Genomic DNA, 18,355 nt, shown 5'->3' with positions numbered 1-18,355 from the left:
GTGTGTGTGTGTGTGTGTGTGTGTGTGTGTGTGTGTGTGTGTGTGTGTGTGTGTGTGTGTGTGTGTGTGTGTGAGTGTGCGCGTGTTGTGTGTGAGTGTGTGATGAAGACAAAAGACTGATGCAGTGCCTCTGGTGAGCAGAGGAAGAGCCATTAGGTCTTGTTTTGAGATAAACAGGAAGTACTTGACTGCGTACAGGAAGCTATTTGAAGCGCTCCACTAACCCCATGGATCATACCTCCAGCACAAGTGTAACAGTAGCATGCTAACATGTGCTAGTGAGGATTAAAAATGAGAAAAAGAGCGAGACTTGACAGACCAAACCATTCAATGAAAAAAAGCACAATTTTACGATGATTGCTACATCCAGATTTCTCACTATTAGTTGACGTGATTTTTGCCGAAGTGTTTCCGCGTTCACTCTGTAGCTCAGATGTTTTTGTGATGATTAAGATGTGTGTTCTGCTTTGATTTGTTTCCTTGTTCTCTACGAAGTTTGGTGAAGTCAAATAGATATATCTTATGATTAACAAAATGAATTCCATTCTTTCTATGAAAGTAAAGCATCTTGTGTGGAAGAATCACACTTCATCCTCTATGATCCTGGGATACGTGGTATATAATATTGTTTGTTCTCACTCGACTGCTGTGGAAAATGATCCAGTATATATGCTGATCATCACATTCTCCTGTCTTCGATGCCTTTTTTGTTTTATTATTTCTTATAAAGTGTATGATCTGTTGTGAAACTATGTTTGTTTCTTTCTGTTTGGAGGTAATGCTTGCTATCTGATTGTGTCTGACCAACAGAAATACCATAAGTGTATGCTGTGTTTGATTTGTATAGAAATGTGGTTTAAAGTATGTTTAAAGAACAAAATACATTGTAAGAAGAAGAAAAAAAAATACAGGCCTAATGGCGCTAACAAAGTGTGGCTTGTGGTCATATTTGTATTAAATAAAGTTTCTAACTGAATACTTTGTGTGTGCCACACTTTTTTTGTCTCCAGTCTGAGTCACAAAGTTCAACAGTAACCACAGGCTAGTGGTAACTTTTACCCTGCTGCTTATTTTTTAAGTAACAATACATGAAAGAGGTTATTGTAGCCTAAATCCAAATTTCAGTTTGTTTTATTGAATAACACAAAGATTATAAAAACAGTATTTCATTGGACCGTTAACTGAGTAGAAATCTGTATTTTTCTTTTTTGTTAAAGGTTAACAGAGGCTGAACTGCAGGCTGAACACACTCCCCCTGCTTCTTACAGTTTGCTGCTAGAATATTTTAAAGTCTCAGGAGTGAAGAGAGGGGAAGCTTATTTTTCATCCACACCCACTTTATGTAATGACGCAAATGGGGGTTTTGCCTTCTGACCTCATCTTTCTCAGTGCACTTTCTGAAACCAGCCAAGTTTGTAACATAAATAAAAGCTTGTTGTGCTTTTCCATGTATGTTTATTAATCATTCTCTCCCTCTACAGTGTAAATTACACAGTAAGATGAAGTGAGCTCATACTATAACAGGTGATGTATCATGGCTTATTGCCTAACCAACGATATTATATTCTGCTGATAAGTTGATCATACTGTATATTTCGTCTTTGAAATGGTTTTGTTAAAATAATAATTACATTTTATGAATTTTGATGTTAATTTATAAACACTTATTTACACAAGACATTCACAATAGGTACAAAAAGGCAACTTGATAATCAAATATATTAGAAACAAATCCTGCTTCTTGTATTCAGGTATATTTGGCAAATGGCTTACAAATTGCAATGTAATAACTTCTTAACTGAATTTATAACTGAGGATCTTCACACAGTGGAGCTGCATCACAGCAAATCATTGAAAATGTTGCTTTCTTCAACATTTCCTCCAGTCCAACTTTCTGGGAACAAACCAGTCCTCGCTGTTACTGCCCAGCTGAGCTCCAGCTAACTCTTGGCCTGTGGTGCGTACAGGAAGATAGCGCTGTAGGTGGAAAGGATCTCCCTGGCCTCGGTGGTGGCCAGCCGGCCTCCGGTCCTCACCAGGCTCACGCGGTCTCCTTTCCTCAGGGGCAGGATCAGGCTGAAGGACACCGAGCCTCCGCAGCCGCAGTTCCCAGCAGCTGAGCCCCCGTGTTGACCAGCCACAGGCCCCGCTGAGCTCTGCAGCCTCTGGACGCTGCGGTTAGACACGGACAGGACGGCTTGCACTCGGTCATCCTGCTTCGCTGTCAGCAGCCCTGAAATCAGGTATCGGCCATCCAGAGGTACAGTGAAGATCCCTGTAGAGATGAGAAAGGGAAGCAGTCCGTGTGGGTAAGATCAATAATGGGATGCAGTTTGTTGAATACAGTCAGATGTTCACTAATGTTTGTTACTCCTAGGTCCTGTTCTTCGTAGCCTTCAAGTCTTTTTTAAAACGACACTCGGTTGCCCGTATGAACATAGAAACAAGTTTTGCTTTGTGTAATCATTCCTTCTGCTCAGATTTAGAGATCACTTCCTAATGCCCTTCCAACATAAGTGATAGGGGACAAAATCAGCAGTCCTCATTCTATAAAAAATGTATTCAAACAATTATCTGAAGCTATTATGTCCAAATTAAATGGACATAAGAGTGGAAGATATCCACTTGTTATGGAAAACAACTGAGCTCAAATCTATAAAAATGCAGCCTCATTCACAGTTATACTGTACAGATCACGACCAAAACAAAAGGGGATCCCCACACATGAATTCATTTTCAGAAATGAATGACACATTTCATTAAAGTTTAGTAATGTCGAATTGTGGGGCTGAAAACCACACTGAAGCCTTGAGAATGAACCTCAATGGCAAACCTGTGGGCCTTAAAATCAAAACAATGAGCTGAAAGATGCATTAAGCTTGGTAGATCTGAGAAGAACTGCAGAGTTAGCTGATGAATCTCTGTGGATTCATCACTATGAGTGACCCCTTTCTCATCACACATTTGACCTGTTTTCATAAAAATATCGGCTAGTGTAGCTTTAAATTCCACTTACATGATAAAAATGTGCTACTATACAGTAAATACAACCATTATCTAAATTTAGTTTGGTGTACTACATGAGATCAATGCAACTCAAGCTGCATGTCAGCTGGCTAGCAGCTGACACATTTGAAGAACAGGGCGCTGATGAAAAACTAAAGAAACTAGAAATGTTGAAGACACAAAGCAATAAAATGGTGATATATGCTATCTGCCTGACTGACATGAAAGGCATCGTACCCAACAAGTCCATGTACAGTATAATAGTGACATTGCTTTTGTTGTTGTTGTTGTTGTGTACCTGTATGGGGATTGTAGTGTCCCCCGTCATTGACTAGCACTCTATTGAAACGGATGACGCCGAAGTCTCCAGAGAGGGGCTGCTGTGTGAGGCCAGCTGAGAAGGAGAAGGGATCTGCAAAGGCACTGCTGGCGACTGAAACTGCAACGAAAAACATGCATATACGTCGATCAGTGTCTCATTTCAAAGTTAATAACATAATAACGTTTCTCACTTTATATACAGTGACTGAAAAAAAAAAGACTGACTTCTTCACAAATCCTCATATTTAAGCTAATGATTTGTGTACTGTTTTCTTTATCTATGCAGTTACTAAATTTCAGAGGTGATTTCGAGATGGATTTTACCTGGTGATTCAAATGGAGTTTGAAACATCTGGTTCCATGGCACCTTTGCTGCTACGGGAACTACAAGGTACAAATAAAGAAAGTGTTAATTGTGTATTCCTACAGTCACTGCTGTGAGCTTAAGGGTTGACACCTTTTACTTTTATAGACGTTTCATTCATACGAGTTTAAAATTAACATATAGAATCAGTGTTTGATGTGTTTTTCTGGGTCGGTAAGTAGCTAAAAAAAAAAAAAGATCTCTGTTTTAGTCAATATAGTCATTATCTACTTTAGTAATGCCGTTTTCTTAATTATCACGAAATGTAACAGGGTAAAACGTTCTGGTAAGTCCCTGCAGACGAGCTAAAATCCTTCCACAGTCCGCCTACACCTCCTTAAACTAAACACATCCAGTTCCCACTCCCTCACACTCTCGGGCTACAAATTATTCACAGCTTTTCCAATTTTTTTACACTGATGTAGTAGAATGGCAAAGCCTGTAGATGCATGCAATGTAGCCTGATAATGAACTGCTAAAATACCTTGGCGGCTGGCTGACTGAGGCTTGAAAGATGCAGGCTGCAGAGGAGGATAGCCTGCAAAAGAAACAGATGAAAAAAACATCATGTTTTATCATCATCTGAGGACAAGGGTTAGTGAATACTCTTGCCAGAGGCCGTTGTTTGGTTTTCCATCTGAACATTGTGGCACAGCACTCTGGGATAGCTTCCCAAAGAAGCTATGAATTTAAACAAAACAGGTTATAATCTAGGCTGCATCATTTTGGTTTTACAAGTGGCTTTTAACCTTCATTTAGCTGTTTCAGGACAATGGGATCTATAAGCAGAGTCAGGTGTTTATAGTTTCCTCAGAGCCTTGAAATGGATTTAAACCTGAAGATATTTGTGGCTTTTTGACTTCCAAATAACACCAACAACCATAAAACAGAAATAAAACAAACCAATCACAAGGATTTACAGCCCTGCAAAGAAAAAATTATGTGAACACCTAACCTTCAATGGTGATGAGTAATTGAAAGCATTTTAAGACTCTACCAAAGCCTGAAGATTTGCATACAGTTTGATTATCAGGTTAAGATTCTTGACTAACACGAATTCAAAGGACATATTTCAAAACTACTCTCTATCCCTTTGCTGCCAAAACATGCCTGTGTGGAGGCTAAAACAAAGCCTAAATGCAGTCCAGTTAATTCAATCCAGAACTGGCTCTGTGACTATCTGTTGTCTCGTCTGTCCAATTTGAGTTGGCCCTCGTTTAAAGCCTTTTAAGTGTAGCATTCTTATGTGTGGATGACAAAAAAAAACAAAGTGCATGGATAATTAAACCTTTGTTATGGGCTCCATGTGTGAAAAGGGCCAAAAAGAACGAAACAGACCCACGCTCAATCCCAAATGTTGTCATTGCTGATTAGTTTAGAGGAGTATATGTGATGTGACTATGAACTGACAGCACTGTTGAATAGAAGCACATAAATGCAGTATATTATGTCACACATGTGGTAATGCTGGCGCAGCTTAGCTCTTCATGGTACCAGACTTATCACACGTTAGTGTGCATCAGAATCTGGGCTAACGCTTTAGATTACAGTGCAGTTATTTAATATATATAGGGTATCAATAAAGCACTTACTGGATATTTATATATATCCATATACCATATAGACAAATACTAAATACAGGGGAAGAAGAAGAGAGGTCAGATAATAAGATAGTTACAACTTTGTGTTTAAGAGGTACTTAAATTACACTGTACGTCTTTTTTTTGATATTGTAATTAAATTAGTTATGATATCCTTTATTTTATAATTATTATTATTATAATAATTTTGGGAAATTGTTTTGAATATGGAGTATGTTTTATTATTAATGTAATGTGCAAAATTGTTGTTGCTGCGGAACAAAACATTAGGCTAAGCATGGGAAGACGATAATAAAATGATAATAAAATGCTGGGAAGCAGTAATGCAGTTTTGGGACATAATGCAGGATCCATCAATCAAAGGAGATGTTCGAGAGCAACCTGGAACAGCTTTTATCAGATTACCCCCGTATTCCCTGTACTTCTCCCTTTTGCACATACCATTAGGTAGCTATACACATAGAAATGACCAGATTTATTCAGTTTCCACCTGCAGAGTGAAGGTAGCCAAGAACACAAAAAAGTCATCATCACCATCAGCACTCCTCACCTGGTGCTCCAGCAAATCCTTTGACAGGCATGCTGGATGTGTCCTCAGACCCTCTCCGCACAGTCACCCTGCGGGCGTACCCTGGAGGTCCTGCCTCGCCCGTCTCCACCACCGGCCTTATGGGAACCAGGGGTAAAGTGGGGTGGCCTGGTTGCTGGGGCCTGGACGGCTGGCTTGGTGGACTGATCTTGATGGTGTGCGTGTTGGGCTTCACTGGCTGTCTGGGGCTAGACGGCGGCGGTGGGATGATGAGAGGGATGTGGATTTGGTGGATTCTGGTTCTGGTCGGAGTCGAATCTGGCAAAGACGCAGGCCTCTCTGGTCTTAAAGTCATTCCTTGGAAAGAAAAAGGCAGTGGCAAGATTGTAAATATATCAATTTCCAGTTCACCTCCTAACAAAATGATATACCATCAAGCATAAAAAGCTTCTGGTCACAACATCTGAAGGTTACGGAAAATGCTGTAACTGCAATCGCACAAGCCTCCAATTTACTTTTTTGTTTATGAAACCCTCTTCCTCTCTCACATTCAGACCACATCTCTCCCATCTCTTGTGAATTCTCCATTAACGACTTATTCTGATGACAGGCCAAATTAGACCTGGCTTTCACTGCACCTCTGAGCTTTTTTTTTAAAACCGGTACCATTATTACCCTTCATAAAAGCAAAGCGGGTGGTCGGTGTGAGTTTTAGACAATGAGAACCATCTGAACGGAAACCAGTTGGCTGCCTGCCAGACCCCCTGAGGGCACAGACTTTACCTGGGCCAATGACGTGAGCGGAGAGACACCGTGAGTGTGTCTCGGGGACATATAACAAAAAATAATTACAGTACCTGCTTTGTGTCAGTCCCATCTCACAACCAGGTGTCAGATTGTGTCATGCTGCATTTAAGATTCGGTGAGGTTAATGTACATTAAATGGCCTGTTTGATGCTTCATGTATCTGTATCTGTGGTGCCGTTTAAAGCTTGTAAGCAAGGCTGGGCAAAAATTGAGTACATTTAACATGATTACAATAATGTAATTCAGCCAAAGACACTTACTTCAAGGAAATGAGCACTTATTCTAAATGATTATACAGTTAGATTTGGCGGAAAAGGCTCTGCTCTTTGAGGAAGCTCTCAAAGAATACAAACAACAAAGACTCAGCAGGGAGGATAAACATGATCTACTATATACAGAATTTAGAGATAACCACTGTAAACTTCCATGAATGTTCAATCTTAGCAAAGCCAACGATACCAAAAGCTTCAATACATAAAGAAGTTGTGGTGGTGAAAAGTGCTACAGCATCAAACAGTGTAGACATGAAAGTATAAGCTGTGTAAAAGTGAGAAGCGTCAGGCTATAAAGGCCACTTTCTACATCTGTCTGAATCTGAATGTTATCTGGATGTTACACAGGCCATAGATGCTGAAGCATGAACAAAACTCAGCTGATGCAAGTGCCTCTTCAGTGTTTTGTCTGAACTAACAAAAAACTCTATTGACAACAGGACTAAGAGTCTGCAGCCATGCGAGTTTTTCAGTGAGGCTGTACTCACTGAAAAACTAAATGCTAAATGCTAACGTCAGTAGGCATTCACCATTCACCATTTTAGTTTAGTATGTTATGGTGCTGCCATTGCTAATTAGCTTTTGTAGAAATGTCTGTAATGAAGTGAATTCAAAAAGAGCCATAAGACGAAAGACCACAGAATGAAGTTACGCTCAAGTTTTTTTTTTTTACAGACACAGATCAATGATAGAAAAAAGCGTAAATTGTCTTAGCAAAGATCCTTCATCTTCAAACAATACTAGCACTCATAATGAGTACACCTGGCTGTCTTATCCTTCCTCCAGAGACAGAGTTTTCTCATTTATGTCTGTGAGGGGATAAAAGACAGGAGCTTTTCAGAGGAAGGATGCTTGATTTAAGGCCTTACACAGTGAAGGTCAAACTGACTCACACTCACAGAGGAGAAAGAAAGGAACAACTTTGTATAATTAATGTATAAAACATAAAAATAGGAATGATATAAGCATAATGTAAGCAGTAAATATGGAATTTCCATCACATTAGCACTAAAAACAAATGAGGTACAGGTGAGGTGTACTTTTGATGAGTGTAGCAATGTGCCAGCAAAAGGCAAGGGAGAAGAGTACTGCTGGCTGGCAAACATTTTTGTAAACAATGCAGATTTCAAAATAGTCAGAAATTGGCTTTGCAATGTTTTATGAGGAGAGAAATGCATTGAACACCTTTGTTGGCCCTCAAGGGTTTCAGTGAGAAACACTGAATGTAAACACAACTGGAACTTTGATGAATTCATCTTAAATCAAAGTCCACTTACTAGCTTTTTCTGGAGCTTTCAACCATATCTTAGTGTCTTCAGCTGATTGAGTTTGCTGAACAAAATCCACTGGTGATTAAACAAAATGCAGTTGAAAGCTCTGGAGAAAAGCTGGTCAGTGGACCTTAAGTTAAGATTATTTTGTCAAAGTGCGATTTCTAAGGTCAAGAATGAACGTTCACGCTGAAATCCACAGGGTACCATTACTTGACTTTTTCACATCTTGAAAGTGAAATAGTAATTATAATGGCTGTAAGCTCTGCCACATCAACAATATTACGATGAATCAAAACAGATAATTCAATTGTACATTCAGTCTTGTTGGCAAAGTGATCAATCCAAAAGTACCTACATTAGAGTCTGCCTGTTACTCTGGATTATGAAAGTAATCAGCCACTCTGTTCTTATCAAATAAAACATCATCAACCATCAACAGAATTCTTCCTTCTGACTGCAAGTGATACCACAAGCTACTCAGAAACCACATGTATAATTAAAAACAAATTAAAGCCAGCAATCATGTTGTTCTGAGATAATCAGAAATCTCTTCTTCATTTCCTCCCTATGCCTCCTTCAGGACGCCGGTTGACTGAGTGCATATTTCCCATGAGCTCTCAGCCTGTGTCTCACTAAGGGGGCAACCGCAAAGTCGAAAAACACAGAGAAAGACGCAGACACACACACACACACACACACACACACACGAGTGCTGGTGCAACCAAGAGCATCACCAAAACCAGATGTTATTGCTTACGAGCAGATTGAGACACTGAAAGGGGGAGGGATGCTTTAGTCACTGCTGCTTCCAAAGATTCGGGTGACAGTGCGTGAGTGTTCAAAAGCATCTGAAAGTGTCAAGGAATATTGCAGCAGACAAGCTGATCACGCGATGGAAAATGGTGTCAAGGGGCACAGAGCAGGGTGTGGTGGTTACACGCACGTACAATAATGCATCACTCGCTCCCTGACATGCATTCTCCTCTTTTTCCTTTCCTTGCTATGCACATGGACACAATTTCATCCTCCCCATTTTGCTCCAGTGATATTAACGATGGGAGGTTCAAATTGTGCACTGCATGGCAGACCTCAGGGACTCCCATTGTGTATCCGGGTCCATTCTCCTCTGAAGACTTCCAGATGGGCTCTCTCGGGTCAGGGATGGAAACACCTTCAGAAATCACTGAAGCTGCGAGAAGCTGCTGAGGTCAGAGCGCCTCCTCAAAATTCTGGTTCTTACTAAATATATACAGTGTGTCTGTGGTGGTGTCAAATACAATTTTCCATTCTTTCCCAACAGACGCCCTTTAACTTCAAAAAGCCTTTGATATCTTGTTTTCCTTGTATTCCCTCATCGTGGTAGACAGTTAATCTTACTGCCTGTCTCTCCAATATAAAGTCAGAGTGATCAATTGCAAAGCATTGATCCATGAAATCAAAGCCTTCATTTTATGCTGGCTTAAATACAGCTGCTTTTTTTTATTTTCTGAAGGCCTTGCCTGTCGATAGACACTTACAGGACAGGGAGGAGGGAGAGGAGATAAAGAAGTCCTCTAGCATTCTTGGAAGGACAAATCGGAAGGAAAAAACACTGGACAGAAGGAGAGAGCAACGAGGGAGTGAAGAGAGAGCGATTGAGAGATAGAGAGAGAAAGAAACGACAGGGAAATGAGTTAAGCTGGACTGGGATCATCTCCAAAAAAAGGAGGAGTAGAAAAAAAACCAGCTTGAGAATCGAATGAGAAAATTCAGCACAAGACGTTTGATTAGTCACCGTCTGAATGAAGAACAGCATGCTCAAGCTTTTTCAAAACAGAAGCATTTTCCATATTTCTACATTTCCTAATAACCACTATTAAACAATTTGCACCCCTTGAGATGTTAAAAACTCTCGCCTAATTTCAAAATGACTTTGACACATCGGTGCAACAGAGTCATGCTGCTTAACCCCAACTCCCTTTCGGAAAGAAAACAGCCAGAAACAAACACACACATGCTGTAGCGGCAGAACTCTGCTGCTGCAGCTGCTGTGGGCGAAGCAGTGCCAACATTTTGCAACTGAAGTCACACAATTCAGCAGTCACATTGAATAAGAGCAAAGCCATTCCAGTTAATCTTTCAGTTATGTTATTACAACACCTCATCTGTTTGCTGCCTCCTCGGGGTCTTCATATGACTGAGTGGAGAATATGAGCTCAAACACTGTGAGGAAACATTTCACTAGGTTCTCAATCACCACCACACCCACAGAGCTGGGATGTTTTCATGCACATTTTTATCTCTATTTAGACTCTCTCTCTACATCTCTATATGTCTCTCTTTGCCAAACTTGAAGAAAACATTCAATCTTCTTGCTACCTCAGCCACACAGTTCAACTCCCTCTCTCGTGGGATTAAGGATACAGACTCTGAGCACAGAGTCAGAGAATATCGTGATTGTTGCCCTTAAAGGAAAAGATCGACATTTTGGGAAATGCACTTATTCACTGTCTTGCCGAGAGTTAGAAGAGAAGATTGAAATCATGTAAGTACAGTAAATATGAACCTACCACCAGCAGCCCGCTAAGCACAGAGACTGTAAATAGGAGGAAATAGTTAGCCTGGCTCTGTCCAAAGGTTACCAAATCCACCTACCAGCACCATCAAAACTCACTAGTTAATAAAGCATATTTCATTTGTTTGTACAAAAACAATAGTATTAAAATGACAATTTGTAGCTGCGTGCTTAACATTCAGAAATGTGAGTGGTATCAATCTTCTCATCGAACTCTCAGCAGGAAAAACAAATAACTGTATTTCCCAAAATGTTGAACCTCCATATACCTAAAAGTGAGGAACTGATTTGGGGTTCCTTATTGGGATATATAAATAACTAATAAAGAGCCCTGACAAACATATTTCATAATCCTGCTGCAGTATGCACAGTTCTGTCTGATTTAATGCTGGACAGAGGTACAGTATTATGTTTCATGTGCAGTAATGAAATCAAATATCACGGTTTGGAAGTAACAGACCATATTTGGCAAAGAGTGAAATGGAATACAAAATGCCTTCACGCTCTCCGTCTCTCTACACCGCAACCATTAATCCATCCACCCCCCTTTTCTCCTCAGGTCCCTATCATACCATTGTTTTGGACGATGGTTTAAGAAAGGGAGGCACCGGTGATGGGGCCCCAGTCATGACATCACAGCTGAGGGTAGTCGAAGCATCTGGTCCTGGGTGTGGAGCCCTGCTTCTCCCCTCTCCATCAAGACCGGCTCCAGCAGTGAGTCAAGGCCCTTAATGAGGACCAGACTCCACACATCAGGCTGAGGTCACCCTACGGGAATCTCTGGAGGTTGGTATGTGTACATGTGTAAGGACAAAGAGAGGGAGGTGTATTGTGTATGAGCCTGTGTGTGTATGTATGTGTGTACTGACAGACTGGGAACTGAGATCGAGGTCTGCAATTCTGTGAGTTGTATGAGTATAAAAAGGCTCTGTCATGGTGCAAGACAGAAGACCTCACAACTCAACATGTTCATAAAGGGAGTGGGAAAGATTGAACAGTCTGCTCGGGTGCTCTGACATTTACGTAAGGGAGCAATGAGGCACAAAATAGTGAGAGTAAATCATCAGAGTAGTTAGGAGGGGCTGAGCTTGGCATGTAAAATTTTAAGATTCTTCGTTCCTCGTTCCATTCCTTATAGAAAAACTGGGGAATTCTTAGGGCAACATCCATCTAAGTCACAGGAAGTTTCCAATGCGGGCCTCTGCCTCGGTGCTGGGACATATTGAATGACATACTCAAGGCCAGCACGGGAGGCCCGGTGAACTCGTGTCCTCCCACTCCGGGAAATACCCTGTGGCCATTCATGGGATCTGATCCTTCCCTCCAAGCCTCCATGTAAACTCAGCAAGCAGAATGCATTATATGGAGGATTATCTTCAGGAAACGTTTGTGTTTACACAGATGTTAATCACACTTGATAAACTCATATGTTGGAAGTTAGAGAGGAAGCTGCAAAAGAGTGTGTTTAGTATGTTAAGTATTTTTTAGCCAGCTTCTTTTGGTTCATTTCAGTGGACTTTTAAGTGGTGAAATTGTGCCATAATAGTAATTATGTGTAATTACTGTGATACAGTATATATTCAAAAAGTTTGACATTTTGAGAAATATGCTAATTTACTTTTTTGGTGAGCGTTTGATGGGATTCAGTATGAAGCTACAGCCAGTACCTGGTTAGTTTAGCTTACTATAAAGATTGGAAATGGGGGGAAACTGCTCGGCTGTCTATCTCCTAAGGTAATTCAGAAAGCCCAGCACATAACCCATGTAAAACTACAAGCCATAAATATGATCTCACGATGACTTTATGTTTATGTCAGTGAAAGCCAAAGAGGCCCTTTGATAATTCCTGCCATTTCCTTCTCAAGACATTACCACAGATAACCGATGACGTCATCAAACCATCACCAAACCACCAACTCACCTGGCTCTTTGGCAGTGATGTCCTTCAAAACATGTTTGGCCATCGCAGACAGCTGTCCCTGGAACTTCTGCAAGGAATTCTGCAGTGCGATGATGTCTGCTCCGTGATTTCCACAGGTGACGTTCATCCTGTACACACAGTCCCGCAGACCACCAACATGTCTCTCCAGTCCATCTTTCAGCTCTTTGATATTGGCAGAAACCCCATCTAACCTTCCACACACCTTTTCAAGTTTGGTCACACGTCCATCCACTGCAGACATGCCATCAGAAACACCCTGTGTGTTCTGTTTACATTGACTCAGTTCAGATGACACGTGTTTACTCAGCATGTCAAGCTTGTTCTTCAGCTCCTCCACCTGACGTCTGGTGTCGTCTGCCTGACTACTGGGTGCTGCAATGACTGATGCCCAGTTGTCCTGTGCTGGACTCCCAGTGCCACTCTGCCCTGCATGGCAGCATGTCGAGTTTATTCTGTGCATATCCTGGTTGTATTTGCTTAAGGAGTCACTTAACCCCGTAACAGCGCCAGCCAGACCAAGCACATTGTCTTGAAGATTTATCAACCCCTTCTGGAAGTCCTCCATCATCTTGGCACGTCTCTCATTTGCAACTGACTGCCTTTCAACAAGGTCTTCCAGTTGCCTGAGCTTGTCGGTCTTGGAACTGACATCTGTGTGAAGAACGTCCAAGGCATTCCTATACCGACTCAAGTCCTTCAAAATGTTTTCTAGACCATTAAATGTGGGGGATGAACTCACTTCATCTACAGTAATTCCTGGGCCTGAACATCCTGCAGAGCACAACTCTCCAACAGCATTGACCTTATCATCCAAACCTTGGAGGAGGAACTTATTGTTGTTTACTTGTGCCTGGATGCCATCCATGGAGTCACCAAACATCCCAGGGAAGGAGTTGTTGCTCATTTCCACCAGCATGTTCGTAAACTGGTCCTCCATGCTGTTCAGACGCTCTTCCAGAAGCTGCCGAAGTGCCGCCACTTCGTCAGCAATCGTACGGGTCAGCTTCTCTTCAATGTAGAAACAGTGAGTCTCTGCATTTAGCTCCGTGATATTAATGCGTGCCTCCAGCTCTTCAATCAGCAGGCTGAAATCATTGTCTTCCTGAGGTCCAGATAGGTGCGCCAGCTCGTTGTCAATGCGGACATTCAGGATGCGGTGAGCCTCTGCAATACGGTCAATCTCACGCCACAGGTCTTTGTGGTCACTATGATCCTCTTCTCCTTTGGATGGATCTGTCTGCCTTTGAGTTCTTATCGGTCCATCTGCGGCGGCCATGTCCAGACGTAGTGCCCGGATCTCCTTTCTCAGATCAGCCTCCTTGCTATCCACCAGCTTGGTCAGGCTGACCAAACCTTGGTCACAGCTGTCTTCACAGGTCTTCTGCAAAGTCTGAATCTTGTCATCGCATGAGGTTTGTAGCTTGGCCATCTGTTCCTCCACATTCTTGTCTAGCTCCTTCTTCAGCTTCTCAAATTTTCCATCAATGTAGGTCTGTATAACATCAAACTCCGCTATGGCTGGAGTCTGAGATTGAGAGGCATCCATCAGGACACGGATCTGCCCTTCATGACTTGTCATGGTTCCTCTTAGGTCTTCCAAAGCTTCATCCTTGCTTTTCAGTGCATTGTTGATATCATCCAACCGGGCAACTATTTTTTCTATAGCCTTGTCTCCAGCAATCCCACCTCTAGTAGCTTGGTGACCATCCAGCACTGCTGGGCTCTCCTCTGTGCCTGCAGCCGTAGCAATGTCTGGTGGACGCATGTTGTTGAGAAGTGTCACCAGCATCTTCTTTGTGTCTTCCTGCAGGTCTGTGCGGAGGTTTCCAGTTAACCCTGTCAAAGTGGACTGAAGATCCAGGACTGTCTGAGACAGGCGCTGAACTTCACCTTCCAGAAGGTGCACCTTATCTGTCCCACCATGCCTCATCTCATGGTGCCCTGTCTCTCTCCGCTCTGGCCCTATGATCAGAGAATAAGTTATTAGATTTTTATTCATATTCACAAAAAATGATTTCTTTAAGCAGAGTGGAATTAAGGTAGTTTAATTTACTGGTTTAATGCAATTTACTTACTTTAGTGGTATATGGATATTTAGCATAAATTGACAAAACACCTTAGGTAGAACAGAAAATGGTGTCTTACTCTGTGTGTGTCTGGTTGTATGTCCAGGATTTGTAGGGAGGTAAGGCTGTATTCCCTGAACTGTTTGTCGGTCTGGGGGTGGTTTTAAATCTTTACAGTCCAGACCTTGGTAACCAGGACAGCATCTCCACTCTAACTCTGTGACCGTCTTGAAGGCAATCTTGTATGTCGGTCGAAACCGATTTTGGTATCTGTAAAACAGGGCAGAGTAATCAATACCTTTCTCAAAATCTCAAACAAATATGAATATAAAATTGGGAACACTGATTTCCAAGATCAAACCCAAGCCATTTGTAAAGTGTTTTCCTATCTTTGTGAAAACATGTGTTGCTTGTCCATCCTACAGTTCTGCCATTCCAGTGATTTATATTTTTATTGGAAACTACCAAAACGTCTGTTTTATTGGACATAGAAATTTTTTGAGCTTCTCTACTGTTCCCCATTACATTAAAATATCAACTTTCTAGCCAAGGCACACAGTTCCCAAAGAAACAATAGCTGACATCACTTCCCTGAAAGCAGGGGTCATGTCATGCAGAACATCTGGAAAATTGATGACTGAAACAATCATCTTTGCTTATTTCCCAACTGTCACCCTCGCTGATAACATTGTTATAGCTAGCTTAACAAATAGACAAAAGGAAACTGAAAACCTGTGGGACAACAACACTTTACACATTATGGCTGTAATCAACTTTGTTTGCTTAAAAATCATCCTAATATGAGATATGTGAAGCCAATACTGTATGTCATAGCTTAGAAATGGAAAAACCTGAGGTGTCTATTGTCACTGCCAGTTCTTCTATGCCGAAACTTGGAAATGTGCTCCTGTGACCTAAGAATGATCAGTTTCCAGGGATCTTTTCCACAACACAGTGACTCTCTGCATGTGTTTGTGTAAGTGGATCGCAAAACTAAACCACAGATAGCATGTGTTGTTTCACAACTACTAATGATTCAAAAAGGAAAATAGATTAAATTGCAAATCTTCCAGTAGAGAATAATGAAAACCGTTAGTCACCATTTACTGGTGTAGATACTCCCATTTATAATAATCAGTTATTCCAAAAGAGGAAGAGCTTTGTTTATCTTAAAAGTTTTGTGTGTTGACATGGACTTAAATCAAATTATTACAAAATGTAGATCAAATCCTATTCTATAATATAAACACACATTTCTACTGTATTTTTTAAATATGTGGATGACTCACAACTGTTTATCTGCAGGGACGTTAATTCAGCCCATAAGTGAATGCAGCTCCTGAATACAACTTGGATGAGATTCCTTTTGATGTGGTTTCGAAATGAGTTGATATCAATACTTTTTGCATTAAGATGATAAAAGCTACAAAAGATATCGAGTTATGTTGTATTGAGGGCTATCTATCTGCTAATGACAAATCAACAGCTATGAAGCTTACTTAGATAGCTACATACTTAATTATTGACCCAATTCTCTAATAGAAAGGCTGTCTCTCCCAGGTGTATGCTGATTTTCATCCGATGCATGTTGCAATAAGCTCGAGGCCACTGTGATCCTGAACACCACAAGCATGTTAAGAGAATAGAAGAATTTTAGACAGTGTTTACAGTCTATTGGTGTAGTTTAACTTACTTTTTTTGAGGATGGGATGATAAAAGGCAAGTGTCATCATGGAGTTAAATTCAATGACTATGCATCTGGCTTTGGCCAAGAAAAACACGTCCTATATATACTCATATAGTGTATTTTGTGTTTGGAAGTACAGGTATGTTGTCCCAAAGTGTGGCCACAGGTGATCACTGGTTGCTATTGGATATTAAGACTAGCTTATAATTTCATTACAGGTGAGTAACCATTCGTGTTGCCTTTCAGCTACTGTATAGGGAGAGTTCTAGTCCTCATTAGCATTAGCCTACATTTCCTGTTTAACCCTTTGCCTTTTCAGTGGGATTTTTAACTTGGTAAAAATTCTGTGCTTTCAGTCCTGCCAATGGAGTTTCTTCAGCCTCGGTGAATATCTCTGCCTCCAGGTCTCTCTCAGAGAAACATTTTGTATCAGACCTCCAGTCTATCTCATACATCTAAACATGCTCACGTCACTTGTGGCTGGCAGTCGGGTTGGTAGGCTGGGCAGGGGGCCACTACGGGCTCCTGGAAGCTCTCCACACTCCCCTGCACGGCGCAGCTCACGTTCTTGCGCACCACATAGGCACACCAGTTCCTGAGGAGAGAGGCAGGAATAAACAAGAGTTTCAAGATACATGCATATACCAAGAACTGTAAGAAATACTTTAGAGGAAATCTGTGCAAATACCACAGAGGTCTGAGTTTTTAAGTGATTTGGATTATAAAAACATCAAAACCTGTAGGGAAATCTCAGTGAAGCCGAAGGACCCACCTTATGCTTTACTGAGCTTTCGTAAAGGTTGCATCATTTCAGTGAGATTTTTCTTCATTGTTTCCTCTAGCCTATTTTAGTTAATCAGGACACTGTTGCAAATGCACTAATGGTCTCTTGTAGATGAGATATTTGAGTAATCACTGACATACCAGCGTTTATCTGGATCTTATCACCTCACACGGGCAAACTCGAGCCAAATTTAACCACCGACTGATAAGAGCACAGTGAATGTTAACAGGCTGCACATGACCATAAGAGGCTAAAACTTCACCGATCCGAGGTCATTCCGATCAATGAGTTTGGGCGTCATCGCATTTTTATTGGCAACATGCGCAACGAAAGCGCACAGCTTTTACCTTCAGGGGGAAAAGTGAGATTAAAGAAACACCCGTGCTGAAGTGGTTGTTATGACTTTCACAAGAACAGAAAAGTTAAAATGGCTCATCAAACAAGTATAAAACCCCCGTTACTTACCTATTTCTGTGTCTGTGTACCACTCCAGTGTATGCAGACCCTTGGAACAAGTCATAAGAGGAGGGAGACCCGTAAGTGAACTGAAAGTTCAAAAACAGTGTGAAAACTGTCCACCGCCAGTCCATCTCTCCATTCCTGTAATTCATACTTAACAGACGCCTTAAAATAAATATTCCTAACATAGAAAAAAGAGGGCTACTCTGTTATTATCATGCGCCACGTTCCCAAACACCAAAGTCACATTGCCCCAGTGACTGATCCAACTCCAATATCTCAAGTTTGGGGAAGTCCACATTCACTGCAACTCCCTTGGAATGACGTTTAGGGCCCACACCCTCCCCCCACAAAACTGAGATGAGGGAAAAAAACTCCCCCCAGCCTTTAAAAAAAAGTTGTTTGTGTGAATGTTTTCCTTTAATTAAGTTATTCTTTTTAAATCTTGGAACACATGGAGTCATTAATTAATGCCTGAAACTCAGAGGATGCTGCCACCAAAAAGGATTTGGGATACAAGTTGATCACTTCTTTGTCTGCCAACAGCCAATAATTCACACCTCACTGATGAACATAACAGGATAATGTCTTTTGAAGGCAACCGCTAGTGTTGAAGGAGGTGTGTGTCGTAGTAGTGCTGATGATATTCATGGCCAGGGATAACAGCAGTCATTTACATTCTGTGTGCC

General features: G+C 41.3%; 1 protein-coding gene across 1 annotated transcript; it reads right to left on the bottom strand.

Annotated features, from left to right (window-relative positions):
- Nucleotides 1–1,113: 1,113 nt before the first annotated feature.
- emilin2a (elastin microfibril interfacer 2a) lies at nt 1,114–17,859 on the bottom strand. Its single transcript, XM_070919467.1, has 9 exons — nt 17,673–17,859; nt 16,893–17,018; nt 14,816–15,006; nt 12,650–14,632; nt 5,843–6,178; nt 4,176–4,229; nt 3,652–3,711; nt 3,305–3,445; nt 1,114–2,275 (listed from the first exon to the last, which is right to left on the bottom strand). The coding sequence occupies exons 1-9, from the start codon at nt 17,852–17,854 to the stop codon at nt 1,941–1,943; spliced, it is 3,408 nt and encodes a 1,135-aa protein (XP_070775568.1). The 5' UTR covers nt 17,855–17,859; the 3' UTR covers nt 1,114–1,940.
- Nucleotides 17,860–18,355: the final 496 nt, after the last annotated feature.

The sequence above is a fragment of the Enoplosus armatus genome, chromosome 14 (assembly GCF_043641665.1).
Source record: "Enoplosus armatus isolate fEnoArm2 chromosome 14, fEnoArm2.hap1, whole genome shotgun sequence".
NCBI classification, from domain to species: domain Eukaryota; kingdom Metazoa; phylum Chordata; class Actinopteri; order Centrarchiformes; family Enoplosidae; genus Enoplosus; species Enoplosus armatus.
The sequence above is the reverse complement of the archived record's forward strand: the minus strand, read 5'-3'. Positions and strand labels throughout refer to the sequence as shown.